This window comes from Folsomia candida, unplaced genomic scaffold (genome assembly GCF_002217175.1).
Source record: "Folsomia candida strain VU population unplaced genomic scaffold, ASM221717v1 Fcan01_Sc010, whole genome shotgun sequence".
In the NCBI taxonomy this organism is placed as follows: domain Eukaryota; kingdom Metazoa; phylum Arthropoda; class Collembola; order Entomobryomorpha; family Isotomidae; genus Folsomia; species Folsomia candida.
In genome coordinates this window covers 1,146,097-1,160,175 of record NW_019091202.1, presented here as the reverse complement: position 1 = coordinate 1,160,175, position 14,079 = coordinate 1,146,097, and the positions used below count along the sequence as shown (strand labels likewise).

At 35.6% G+C, this 14,079-nt stretch overlaps 3 protein-coding genes across 6 annotated transcripts; all 3 read right to left on the bottom strand.

Annotated features, from left to right (window-relative positions):
* Positions 1–487: 487 nt before the first annotated feature.
* Positions 488–2,088, bottom strand: LOC110854567. The gene is made up of 3 exons (XM_022103013.2): positions 1,741–2,088; positions 776–1,043; positions 488–684 (listed from the first exon to the last, which is right to left on the bottom strand). The coding sequence occupies exons 1-3, from the start codon at positions 2,023–2,025 to the stop codon at positions 614–616; spliced, it is 624 nt and encodes a 207-aa protein (XP_021958705.1). The 5' UTR covers positions 2,026–2,088; the 3' UTR covers positions 488–613.
* A 5,326-nt stretch (positions 2,089–7,414) lies between these two features.
* Positions 7,415–9,756, bottom strand: LOC110854711 (transmembrane emp24 domain-containing protein 7). 4 transcript variants are annotated; one of them, XM_035855516.1, is made up of 5 exons: positions 9,712–9,756; positions 8,512–8,757; positions 8,402–8,431; positions 8,199–8,320; positions 7,415–7,849 (listed from the first exon to the last, which is right to left on the bottom strand). In XM_035855516.1, exons 2-5 carry the CDS (start codon positions 8,689–8,691, stop codon positions 7,600–7,602), a joined length of 582 nt encoding a protein of 193 aa, XP_035711409.1. In that variant the 5' UTR covers positions 8,692–8,757; positions 9,712–9,756; the 3' UTR covers positions 7,415–7,599. The 4 variants fall into 4 exon arrangements, with proteins under 4 accessions (XP_035711409.1, XP_035711407.1, XP_021958866.2 ...); XM_035855514.1 differs by lacking the exon at positions 9,712–9,756 and adding an exon at positions 9,211–9,705; XM_022103174.2 differs by lacking the exon at positions 9,712–9,756 and adding an exon at positions 9,211–9,705 and having other exon boundaries at positions 8,211–8,320.
* Positions 9,757–10,412: 656 nt separating this feature from the next.
* On the bottom strand, positions 10,413–13,789 carry LOC110854595. Its single transcript, XM_022103055.2, has 4 exons — positions 13,547–13,789; positions 12,867–13,208; positions 12,237–12,413; positions 10,413–10,913 (listed from the first exon to the last, which is right to left on the bottom strand). Exons 2-4 carry the CDS (start codon positions 13,205–13,207, stop codon positions 10,475–10,477), a joined length of 957 nt encoding a protein of 318 aa, XP_021958747.1. The 5' UTR covers position 13,208; positions 13,547–13,789; the 3' UTR covers positions 10,413–10,474.
* Positions 13,790–14,079: the final 290 nt, after the last annotated feature.

The window sequence follows — 14,079 nt, the reverse complement described above, 5'->3', positions numbered from 1 at the left end:
TTCCATGGATTTAGGATAGTTTGTTTAACAGGAAATTACGAGAGCAATTCCTGCTCAAACGAGTAGCATTATTTTTAGTGTGGATCCAGAAAACATAACAAGTTCCAACAAAAGAAAGAACTTGTATATGATCAAATTCAAAGGTCCATTTTCTATTTCGAGTGCACTAGAGTTCATTGTTTTGTCAAATTTAACATTAGGAATAATGCAGGTGAAATAGGAGAATTTCGAAGCCAAGTGTATGTACATATTTATGTACATTCCGGTACTTAAAATTTCTATCACTTTCAAGAAACACGTCCAGCTTGAACTGCATAACAAATAGCAATAGCCTTGAAAGACATAAAGGAAGTCTTAGAAATAAAGAGTTTAAGTCGAAAGTTGATCCATATGCAGGATGAAGTGCAAATATTAAGATTTGAAGTACTTTGATGCACGGATTAAGACGACCATACCAGAGGCCGTTTTCTTACATATTCAACTCCAATTTATGCTGTTATAATCATTTACTTTTATTATCTTGTAAATTTACAATTACATTGATCCATTTACAGTTTTTTCGAATATTTAATACCACTCAAATTTAGAATCAATAGATTTATTAATTTGAATATTAGTTGATGGTGATATCCGCACAGTTTCGGAAGGTCTGGGCAGGCTGCGCGTTGTAACAGGAGTCCCAACCTTAAAATTTGAAAATTAAATAATTTGTATTTTATATTTCCCACTTGAATTATCCTATCCATGTAAATAAATAAAATCAACTTCAACATACCAGCTGGTCCGGGATACGAGGTTCGATAAGTCCAACGAAGCGTGCACCGACTGCACGTTACCCCAGCGGGAAGTTGGACTCGGGCGGTAATGTCGGTGTTAACGTTATCGTATGGGACGCAAATGCGGTTACCATCTCGAACATCTTCCGACCCTCCAACGATGGGCAGCTTGGTAAAGCAATTGTCAGATTCCTGCTGATTTGGGCAAAGTTCTACTTCAAAATAGCCGTGGTGGGGAGCTTGGAAGTTCGCGACGACGTTGATAATCTAGAAAAATTCAAATATATAAATTTTGCGGCTTATAGTTCTGCGAGTTTAAGTCAAATACTAAAACTTCCTGATACTTCATTATCAAACTTGGCCCATACTTTTCATTGTAAAAATGTAATAAACCATAAACTTCAAGATATACAATTCCACCAAAATTCTAATCCGTTAAAAAATTATCAATATGGACTGTGAATACAGATACTACTACGTTTGTTAGCGATTGAAAAAAGAAATCAAAAAATTCAAATTTCTCGCTACCCAAATTTATTAAAATATTCAAGATCTCTAAGATCTGCATGTATGAACTTTGTCAGCTTGTGCCTTAATTTATTTTTTAAAGTTTAAATTTAAAATTCATCTTAATTCTGAAGCAATCCCAAAATAATTACCCTTAATCCAGTTATTAAACCCAGTAAATTTCACCCTAATGCTCTTATTAATTTCCAGTAAAATACCCTTATTTCTCCCCATAATCTCACTTAATCCCCTCACAAATCCTACTCAAAATCCCACGAATAATCCCTTTGAAAAACTTGCTTAACTCACTTAATTACTCTGCTTAAAATTCCCTTTACTCCAGCTAATGCTTCTAATAAAAACTCCTCCCCCCCTTTACCCCTCTGACAAAATCTAACGAACCCACTAAGAGTCTCCATTAAAAAGGTTCCCCTCAATCAAAATCATCCCTTCTTACCGATCCAGCCGAATAAGTCCCCGTGATAACCCCCTTGTCATAAATTCCCCCCTGGTTAGCAGTCGTCTCTCCTTGTACGTCACCGCACCTTCCACAAGAGGAATACTGCAAGTTCTGCTGCACATTTCCGCACCAGACGCCCTGATTGTCCCACCAGTAGGGTTGCTGCGTGTTGAATTCGGGCCGGGTTTGGATCGACGTTCGCGCCACGGGGTCCTTCAAATATCCGTGTGATTGCACCTGCGCAACCGCAACGAACAGCGCCAGAACCGCAATTAAATGCATCTTAAGCAAGGTATCTAATTAGTTTCTCGTTTGAAGTAGAAATTCGATGTGTGTGCTGAGTGAGGGACCCGGCTCGCTTTTTATTCGGATTTTCAAGTGTTTATCAATCTCACTTTTACGATAAAATTAATTACAACCGTCTCTGTAGGCTTGTTCTTGTCAATCAATCACCAATTTTGTGCACACCGCCCCACATTCCTAACACGCCTGAAAACACGTGGATTGTTATGGTAGAGCTGGACATACAGTGTAGTGATGATCATCACTGATAAGGTGATCATGACTTGCAAAAGTGTGTAGAGTTGTACTTAACGTATGTATATACATACCTATCATACGTCATGAGATGGTGAGTATGGTATGAGCCAATATTTAGAGTTGTACGTGGGCCTTAACAAGATACGCTCTTATAAGAAACCGATATTCAGTCATAACAGGCAGGAGTTCATAAATGCCGGAACCTTATTACCATGATATTAACGAACATAACCGGTTAGGAATGTTGTGGTAATGATCAATTTACCACTCAAAAACAAAATACTATAAATCCGATAGGAAATTGTTACCGAATCAATGTCAGTACGAGGTAAATACTTCTTTACATATCTGGTCGTACTAGATTTTTTAAAGCCCATTTAAAGCAATTTCATCAGATAGTCAAATAACAGGTAGTACATAATTACCGAATTTGCCTGACACCAAAATTTCCCTAAACTCGTGGCAGTTAATAAAATTCACACGTACCTGTGGAATTGCACAACTCAGAATACCTATTCATCAGGCTGTATATGTGTGCAGTGTTATCTATCATGATTATTGCGACAGGTTTGTCAACATGTTATTGAAATTGATTACTCGATGAGTGAGACTGATTAGTGCAATTGCACTTGAGTTTACTTTGTGTGTATGTATAAAATATTTGTCTAGTGCAAAATGGTTACCGTGTGCAGAAATAGATTCCACTTTGTTGATATTTATACACATGATGAATTACAAGCGTAACGTACTTATGTAAGTTCAAATACGTACGTACGTACCATGCGTGTCAGGAATGTTCAAATGTTATGAGTGTGGACACCTCATGCAAATTTATTACACTGGACTGAAAGAAATTTCTTTAGATATGACAAATTTACGCTAGATTAAGATTTCAGATTTATTGAGTCATCCTTTTAAAAACCTCTTCGGGCCTATGAAGGTACAGGTACACATAATGTAATATGATTTTTAGTATTAGGCTAATAAGAGTTCTGGCATGAGTAATGTTAATGTGATTTACACTATGAATATGCTGGAGACAAATATTCATGCCCGGATGTAATATGGTGCTCTATTTTGGGGTATTGATTAAGGACACATTTTGTCACCGAGGGAAGGTATGTCCAAAACACCTATATACAACACTCGTTAACAAAATTTGACACTTTTATTATCTGAATAGAAAAGTTTTTAACACAATTTTGTTGATTTTTTAGCCCGAGTCAGGGCTTGTGTAACGGTCACGCCCATCGGTCCGTCTATCTGTCTGTCTTGCGATAACTGTCGTAAAACTAATCCGATCGACTTCAAATTTTGCACATATGTAGTATGGATCAAATGAGGAGTTAGATTCGAAAACGGGTGAAATGGGTCAAGTGGTTGACCGGTGGGGGTCATATAGGTGGGTGGGGTATTATGCATTAAAATTTCAAAATCGTCGTCAAAAGCTGAAATTTGGTATAGAGGTAGACAATACTTTTTAATTTAAGAAGATAAAGTAAAATTGTAAAAATTTTCATCTGGAAGGACCCCAGGGGGTGACCCATACCGATTTTTAAAACTCATCCAATCAAGCTGAAATTGGGTGTGGGGATTGGTAGTTGTAACTAATAGAAGGATATGAATTGAAATTAAAAACATTTTTATCTGGGGAGGCTCTGTTTAGTGACCCATACCGATTTTTCAAATTCATCAAATCGAGCTGAAATTTGATAGAGAAGTTGGTAATAGAACAATATGAATTATAATCTGAAAAATTTTCATCTGGAGTGACCCTACTGGGTGACCCGTACGGATTTGTTTCAAACGTTGTATCGAACCGTAATTTGTTACATATGCTGCCAATTGCTACTGTAAGAATTGGAATTGGAAACATTAGTTTCTATTCTAAAAATATTGCTATTAATTTATGATAAAATTTCGTACAAAAAGTCTGATTGGGTGAAAATTCCAACCTTTTCCTGACTCGGGCTATATGTATCGAGTGTGCACAGTAGGTTTTTTACTAATGAGGTAAAATGTGTTTGGAAAACAAGTTTTTGTCTTGTCCCAATGGTGACAAACTTTTCAAGAATTGCAAATATATGTAAACATAATTTCGAATTTATGACAATCTTGTTCTTACAATTGGGACGTAAACCCTGCGCAACCGAGATTATTTTTTGGCTAACATCGTTTGAAACACCAACCATTTAGAAAGAACAATTAGTGCGGAAACATTCCACCAAGTTCTGGGTTTCCGAGACAAGGTTCGTTTCTCCAGCGGAATCTGTGGCTGGAGGTAGAAGCTAGACAACCGAATTTGAGACATGAATAACCTGCTTAAATTTGTGCATCTTTCGTCTTAAACAGTTAGGTGACATACTAATATTATGTTATATAATGTACTAGCGTATAAGCCGTCTCCCGCCGGGCGAGAGTTAATTTAATGTTAAAAATTTCACCAATTAATATCATTGCTTTCTCAACTTTCACTTCCGTCACGGAAAATTATTTTGCTTCCGTCGCAGACAAACATTTCCAGCTTATAATATAAGATATAAATCTCAACAATAACAATGATATTTAAAACCAGTTTTGAAAATTATTGACAATATGAAAGCCTAAGAACTAATTCTTAATGAACTTAACGTATGTACAAATTTAACATCTTCTTTTATCCCAAAAAAATTCACTGATTGTAATTCGTCACGAATATGATTTTTGTGAAATTTGGAAAATTTAGTATATAAATTTATTATCTCTGGGACATTTTTAATCAAGTTTTCTGTAAATTCCTTTTATCGGTTCCGAGTCCGGTGCATGAAATTCGTACTTATTTTTGTCTGCCTCACTCCAAATTATCGGTTCGGATAGTGAAAATTGCTAAACAAAAATGCATTGCAAGAAATGCAAAATATATTACCCACTTAGCCCAAAACCCTTAGATTACACTGAATTATGTATTGTTGTTTAGATAGCGCTAATTAAATATATCAAATTGAGCAACATAATATGTTTGTAGTCATATTTTGTTGCGTATGTACATGCAATTTGCATTTGCATCAAATTTGTTTGCATGACGCTGACAAATTTCGATTGGTCATTTCAATAATGTTTACTCCCATAAACACTGCTTAATAAACAAATGGAAATATTAATTTACCATTGCATGGGTATGATACACAAGAAATATTTGTAGCTGGTCAGACAAACTGTGACACTCTGAAGGAGAGTCAGCCGACAAATATACACGTCCCTTGGGGAGGAGCTATGTCATGAGGTGACAGTCTGCCCTCGACATTTTTCTTAGCATGCTTAGATATCACGGTATGCATGCTAAAAATCTTTATACCAAGTGGCCGACATATTAGGATTTTGGAATGCCCCTAGCTAACTTATCAATGTATGTATGTATGGGCTGGTTGGACATGCATATAAACTCAGAAACTGGACGATACAATTTTACCAGAGCACATTGTCTGTCACTTATCACTTATCTGTGATCGCAGAGCTTAGGATTATCATGCATCTATTTCATGTCTCACTTACCTGGTTGCCAACCCAACCTAACTCACCTTGATGATGCTAATTTTACTTATGCGCAATTTGTAATTACTTAATTCTCGTTCAAGTTTCTTTAAAATAACAATTTATTTCAATCATACTCCTTGCAAAAAATGGACGCTTAAGAAATGGGTCACAGCCTATGTATCAGCAGAATCAATTGCATCTTGGTTTGATTATCGCAGATTGCAATTATTTCTTGGAGGTGGATCGTTCGGGTATTTCTTTAAGGGGGTAATTTTTAGCTTTGTTGTTCATTTACGACCAGCCGATAATTAGCTAATTTCAAGGTTAATTGTTAATCATAATTTAAGTCACAAGGTTTCAGGTTGTCCGATTTAGCCACTTACTAACCGAACATTTTTTTTATTAAGCTCTTTATAAGACCGTTATGTCCGTCCGTCTTCCCGTTGGTGCGATAACTTTGGAAGGAAATGACATAGAGACTTGAAATTTTGAACCTTAACTCCTAGCGTCAAGGGACAGGACGATTTCGAAGATGGACACGGTAGGTAACTCCCTTCAAGGTCAAAAGTTCATGAAATGTCAATTAAAGTCACATTGAATACATATATATATATATCTATTTGAACTGCCCGAATTCAATTGTCACCTCCATTTTGACCTCCAAGATTACGTAAGGTCACAGAAAAGTCATCGACTGCTAAATTTGATACGTATGTATGTCACAATTGTTGAAAACACGTCAGACATGTCAATTTTAGCAGATTTTAAACTGGGGAACACAATATGTGTTCATTTTGTCAGACAACACACTGCTTTCACCCCTTAGTTGCATTCGGTGTAACGGATTATTTAATTCGAAATATCTGTGCGTTTAAAATAATACAAAGTGGATTTTATTTTTCAACTTTGACCTCAAATGTTTTGGCAAATTCTGACCATCGCACAAACTCCCTAAGAAACATTGGTTGTATTGGCTTTTACCACATAAATAATTCCAGAATTTAAGTCAAATCGGAGGGTTACACTTTACCCTATCGCATTGTTAGTGAAAATTAGACACGAACATGATAACAATTTTCTGCCAATAACGTACATATTTGAATAAAACCGCTAATGAGCTGAAGATGAGTTCATAAATGTGTTCTACTTTAATTAAATATATGAATAATATGTAGCCACACCTACACTCTCCTTCCAAACGGATAATATTCCACAATTTTAATACGCAAGGAAAGAACAAAATAAGGGACGTCCAAGAAAGTGGGTGAGAAACGGGAAACGCAATTTCGCAATATTTTTTAAATAGAATTGGGAGCCTTACAACGTATTCAATATATGTTGATCAGAAATATGAATTTTATTTGTACCTTTTGGTAAGTTAAATCACATAAAACAATTATACTTGCTACGAATATGCATAAAAATATATGTACATTCATGCGTATGTAGATATACATACACACTCTTAGAAACTTGGTATTGAAAAAAACCTAACGGTATTGATACGTGACTCTACCGCCTTGGTATTAAACGGTTATACCATATTGGTATGGAACCGGTATTGAAATTATACCTCATGGTAATAATTTTTATACATACTAATTGGTATTAAATTTTTTACCACCTAGTATTAATTCAATACCGGATCAATACCACGCGGTAGAGTCACGTATCAATACCAACGGTTATTGATTTTTCTAAGAGTGCATGCATGCATAAATAAGGTCTATGTACATTAAGCTTCAGGTACTTATTCGTCAACAAATTTGTAGGCATTATTTAAACGTTGTTGTTGACTATGAATTATATGGAAACATTCGGTTTTTTAACCTTGGCCGAATTACGTTGATCAAATTCAAACTTTAGATTCCGAGACTTGAAAGTTTCTGGGAAATATTTCCAATCCCTCTTATCTTCCCGAAGTAAAGATTTCCCCTCAGCTGCGACGTATCCGGCTAGTTGCAGGGTCACGTACTTCTTGACAAGGATAACCTGTCCCAGCATTATGACTAGAATGAGCAGTATCGACGTAATTTGTATTTGCTTGAAGGTTCTGAAAAATTAAAAACATCATTTTATTATATTCAAAATTTTATACCTTTTATCCATCATTTACGATGTTTCTTCTTCGAATTTTTAAATAATATTTTTAAATGTGTGTATATATCAAGGGTGTCGAATAATTTGGGTTATTTAGCTCATAAGTTTTTTTAAAAATCTAAACCTCAATTTGACGTTACTGAAATTCATGCCATTAAAAATATAAAGAAGCAAATTTTCAGAGTAAACTAACACAAACGGACGCAATTAAGAACTTACAAAACTTGAAACAAGTTCAACGTTTTTTACAGGCACCGACAAATAATTGACACATTTTATGCACAATCCCAAATATAACATACAATATGACATACACGACATCTTCCTGTTGCGCAACCTCCTCACTGGTACGCGTCATCTTGGCGTGATCACATTTGTCCTGCGTGTCACCTAAGTTGATGTGTATTTGCTTTAATGACACTTCCTGAAAGGTGCATATTTTCAATTAATTAATTACTCAATTTTTTAATTAAGTCGAGTAAAAAATATTAAGTTTCTAGCTTACTAATTGAGTAAGGTTTCCCTGATTTTCTTCCTGTTAGGTAAGTAATTAATTGCTCAATTATTGAATCATGTGATACATATTAAAACATAAAGTTTGTATCTCTTATTTACCAATCGGGTAGGTTTGTCGTACCAATCTGGTTTTAAAATGTCGTCATTTTGTGTAAATTTTAACCCAAAATATACCAGCTTTTCGGTAATCCAGGAAAATTTATTGGAAAAGCAGAACTTGTAGATACCCGAGGTGTCGACTGGAAGGTCGTACGTGTCTTGTCGTGCTAAATATTCCATATAAATTAATTCTCCTCCCGGAGCTGCAACTGCAACATTGACGTCCAAACGACCACCGGTAATGACCTTTTCGAAACAATGGGCTGGGTTAGACTTTTTTCGCAAATTACGCAGGCTTAGGGTGTCAATATTTCACCTGACTAAAACCGGGACATTTTTGCAAAAAAAATTGTCGATAATAAATATCTCTGCTTTTATGATTCACGTATCATCAAATTTTGAGAAAGTGTTAGGAAAAGAAATTAAACACATTTTTTTGTACGTTATTGATATTTACAATTGGTGCTGGGTAAATTTGCAAAAAAAATCCCATAGTTTTTTGCAAAATCTTGCAAATTTCGCAAAACTTCGCAAGCTACATACATATACTCAATTTATGAGATATACGAAGGTTGATGTGAGTTCACCCAATATTTTGCGAATCTTTTCACAAAAATTTTTTATCTTGGCAAGTTTGCTAAATAAGTTTCGATGCGAAATAAAACTTTGTCGTGAGTAGGCCCATTATAAATCACTCACCAGATAACTAAAAGTCACGGGAAGATCTGATGGTGTTAAAAATTCGTAAAAACACTCCTCCCTCCAGGCCAGAATTGTGACCGTAAATGCAACAGAATTCGGACACAATTCACTACAGTACTCGGACTGCGAACTTTTGGTTTTTACGCTTATCATTAAAATTACGAACGTTATTGATAACCAAGCCACCAAGTACATCATAACTCAAGTTATGTAGGTTTATGTTTTGCAACAATGAATAAAAAAAATCCGTAAAGTTTTCTAACTACGTTACACACATAAAGTCGCCTATTTTATAAAATGGAACAAATTTCACTAATCTAAAAATGATTATGAATGATTCTTGCTAATTTCTTAGACTAATAACTTGATTATGTACGTAATAACGTACAGAGTTGTATGATAAAACTTAATGCGCTAAATACTGAAAATTAATCATTTTACAACCAGTAAACAATCTAGACAGGATATTTGTGGAAAAAGACTGATATTAATATTTACCAAGTTCGTATATACAAATGCACATTTACTTCCCGTAGTAATTTAGAGGTAACTAAATTACCATTGCATATCCACCAATTTCAGCATGAACGTATGTATTACGCATTGAATTAACAGATGGATGTTATGCATTATGAGAGATTAGGTGTTACATACATACATACATAGGTATGTATATCTGTGTGTTAACCAGATCTGATATATGTACATAAGACCACCGGTGCAATCCTGCCCGGTGTTTTCTGTAAAGTTGATCCTGTCACAGGCATGATGATAACAATTCATACTTTGACGTTCAACACATATCCACATACATATTCACCATGAAAAGAATCTTTATCCATGCTACGAGCATACGCATTTCATTCCGTAATTCCACTCTTTCATTTTTTACTTCAGTAAATTTAAATTTATAATTTGCGACATGGAATTTACAAAAGCTTCGCGATCGATGAAATCCCTTGCTGATTTATGATAGCAATGCATGTTAGCCAATTTTACGGAAATGCCAATGGAAAAAATTATTTGCCACTGTATGTACAAAATATGCAACGGCTAAATGTTCAGGAAGATATCATTCAGATTCGAAACCCGTAACATAGCATTCTGATAATCACAACTGCCCAGAATCAGGCAAATTCAAGTAACATGCAGTAACAACGAATATGTAAATTTACAGCGTAACTTAACTTTCATACTAATTTTGAGAAGAAAATTGTATTTTAATTTTATTATGTAACTTTCTACAACATTTACGGAAATATTACGCATTTAGCTTTGCCAACTCGCTTTCTCTCCTTCTGTCTCGTTTGATCCTTTGATTAGAAAAGTATCCAACTGTGTTCACAAATCCGCCCGCATTGTAAACCAAAACCATGAGGAATATCCCGAAATCGTAAAATGGCTCGACTTGTTTTAACCTTTCGCCAAGAACGTTGTCAAGTGCAATCATCCAGAAAAGTAGGGCGGCCGGGAGGTACAAAATGACACCGATTTTTACAAACGTTAACAAACACTGGGCTGCCGTGTCGTGATAAGAGTTTGAAACTTGACCAATTTCCAGCCCGTTTTTATAATTTAGTACGATCCGTCGTATCGCAGAGTAAGCGGAAATTGTGCAGATTGCTTGTGTCGTGGTGAAGAGGAGGGAGCCCAAGATGAAATAAATTCCGGTCGTTGGGTTGGATTCATGGCCGCCCATCCTGCAAAAAATTAGTATGCAAAATAAGTAAGGCATCAACAGGTAATGAAGTTGATACTTCAATAAACCGTCGTAACGTTAAAAGTAGCTCGCCCTGCAATGCTACGACAGAATGAGTCAAACGATATATTTGCATATTCGCCTTATATATTCACGTCGATATAGTCGCGTTTATCCGATATTAAATGTATATGGGATCATGTCAAAAAGTGTCATTTAGAAATGCATAGAAATTACGTCATTTAATTTAAAACACTTGTAACTATGATCACGTCTTGTGGCAGACGAAACAAACATCAGGCCAAGAAAACTTATTCTGAACTTATCATTTCTGAATTTTCAAAAATTCTGTGGCAGATTCTTCACACCGATGGTACACAATAAGCGGAGAAAATAGAAATATGATTTTGACTAGATTTTGCATTAATGACGCAGAAAAAATGGGGAAATTTTGAACACAAATTTGACATGATTTCAAGGGTAAGGGATGGCAGATCCAACAACTTGTATGTATCGGTTAATCTGCAACATTAGTGCGGTTTTCAGCTAGTCTGACCGTAGTAACGTTAGAAGTAGCTCACCCTGTAATAATGATTTGGTTATAACTTGCCCCAAAGGTGCAGAAAAATCCAACAAAATAGGTGCATAATTTTTATGCAATTATGCACCAATGGTGCAGACAAATTAAACAAAATAGATCAATAATTATTATGCATCGAGGAACGTCCAAAAATTGTGCATCACTGGTGCAGAATTACCTACCAACGATCAATGATAATTTTGAAAAATTTATGTCAAAATTGTCTAATACAATCCGCCGTCTAGTATGCATTATTGGTGCTTTATGAATCAGATCCCCCAATTCTTTCGTATCACTTGGTTTTTCCGATTGTCAGATGCTAACGGTGCTATTAATTTATGAAAAAATGGACCAGGGACTTTTTAAATCGCATCAATTAATGCAAATAACTTGTCAACGGACGGACGGACGGACGGACACGAGGAATTCAATAGCTCTCGTGCTACGCAGGGCGAGCTAATAATTAAGAATTTTTAAGGTAAACAGCAGAATTTTGGCCAGTGCGGATTATCCGGTATCCAATTGGATAGCCGAAGAATCCGGATACAATCCAACACAAAGTTTTATCCGATCGTATCCGATGTTGCTTAAATATTTTTATTGGCGACCCGATCCGACGATAAACGGCCAAATAAAAAAAATCTGATCCGACCATTTACGGGTAAAAGATTTTAGGATCGGATAGGTATTTAGCAAGACGGGAAAAATTGTGCAGAGCTTTGTACCAAAAAATTGATCACTTGCCAAAATCTCGAGATTCCAATGCCATCCAAGAAGTATAAAATGGTGACCGCTACCCCCGCCAATGAGGCGGATATGGTGTGCAACTTCCAATCCAGCCGACCCGTGGAGATCTGTTTTCGACAGGAGACATCCATATATGTGTAAATCGCTATCGAGGCGTACATTACTTGCTGATACCTGAACAAAATAGCAAAATAGTGATCTGCTCATACTCGAGATAATGACAGCGTTTACTATGAGTTTGTATCGTTAGTAAAAAAAAAAGTTCGCCCGGTTTGCAAAAAATGTTGCAAACCAAAATTTATCTGCACAACTCGAAGTTTAGAATTTATGTGCATAGTTCAAATTTTTTCTAAATTATATTCCGAAGCGAACTCATAATAAATGTCCCGAATTGTATTTACACAGTTAAAAGTTACCTTTTTGAAAAGTAAAATTATTTAAATAAACTACACTAAATCCAGAGTACAGTATTAACTTCAGAAGGAGTAAAGTTTATTCTTGATTTAGAATAGTTTACTTATTTTAGAATTTAAATAGACTGTATTTACTTTCAATAAGGGCAACATTATTTTTAAGAGTGTCATATTTCTCAAATTCGAATCCTTATACTCTCCAAAATTTACTCACCAATACAGAAACATTGTAGAACTTCCCAACACGAAAACCACCCATTTCGCCGGGTATACTTCCGTCACGAGTAAAATTAGTTGGTCGATGCCATGCATGGTACAAAATAAGGCGTCATTTACTGCAATGTAGAGTGGAAATCTGTCCACCACGTTTTTCCTCGATTCGCACAACTTGTTCCGAATCACGTTCAGAATCACTGTGACACAAGCCAAAAAAGAGATCGTGGATGTCACCAGGGCGAAAATGTGGACGGAGTAGAATAATATAAAATCTCGATTCCAATGGGACGGACAACCTGACTGGAGTGGAAGGTCGGGACAGGATGTAGAAGTATTCATGCTAAAAATTTCAGAAACCAATTATTTCACAATGTTTTCATCAATTTTGAACGAAATACAATAATGGAGGTCTAATTTCGACGAAATTGGATCAAAAATTTGCAAATGTTGCAATGCGGTTTGGAGGAGATTTTTGCATCCCAAGAGTAGGAAATGTTTGGAAATGTAAAGAATTTAAAATCTGTCAGATTTAATGTGCGATTTCTCCTCTTTGGATGCAAATATCTCCGCCAAACCGGATCGTGTCTCTTGCAAATTTAAGGCTAATTAAATTTTAGATCGGTTGAAATTAATTTGGTCAAAATTCCACAATATCTATTTCAAAATGAGAATAATTACCTGAAAATTTTAAATGGCCAAATGTTTCTGTATTCATGAACCCACAACAACAAATAAATTCCTAGGTTTAAATATGATATTCATGATTCTGCTGCAGTGCAGGTGCACTGTTACGAATCGTGCACTGATTATGATGTGAATTTATTTCGTAATGTGGGAACGAAATTGCACGAAATTTACAAATTATGTGCAAAACTATACCACATTTTGGAGGAAATGTCTCCGTCACTGGGCAGATTTGAAGACTGGCTACTTTCCAGAATATGTAAAAACTGATCACGTTCTCGGCATCATTAGGCATGAAATTCTCAGATACGAAGTTTAGTGGTCAGGTGTGAAAACAAATCTCAATAAAATTTCCACTTTTTCGTTTATCTGGACATGTGCCGTGCACGCAGGATGTGACAGTTTTTATGGGCGAAAAAATTGCATCCGGCAGCCCTTAGTGTGCAGAAAAATTTGCAAAATTTCCAGTCAAACTAGTTGCGCATCCTAGAAAATTGTGACGCGTTCAAAATTAGAAGCATTCATTA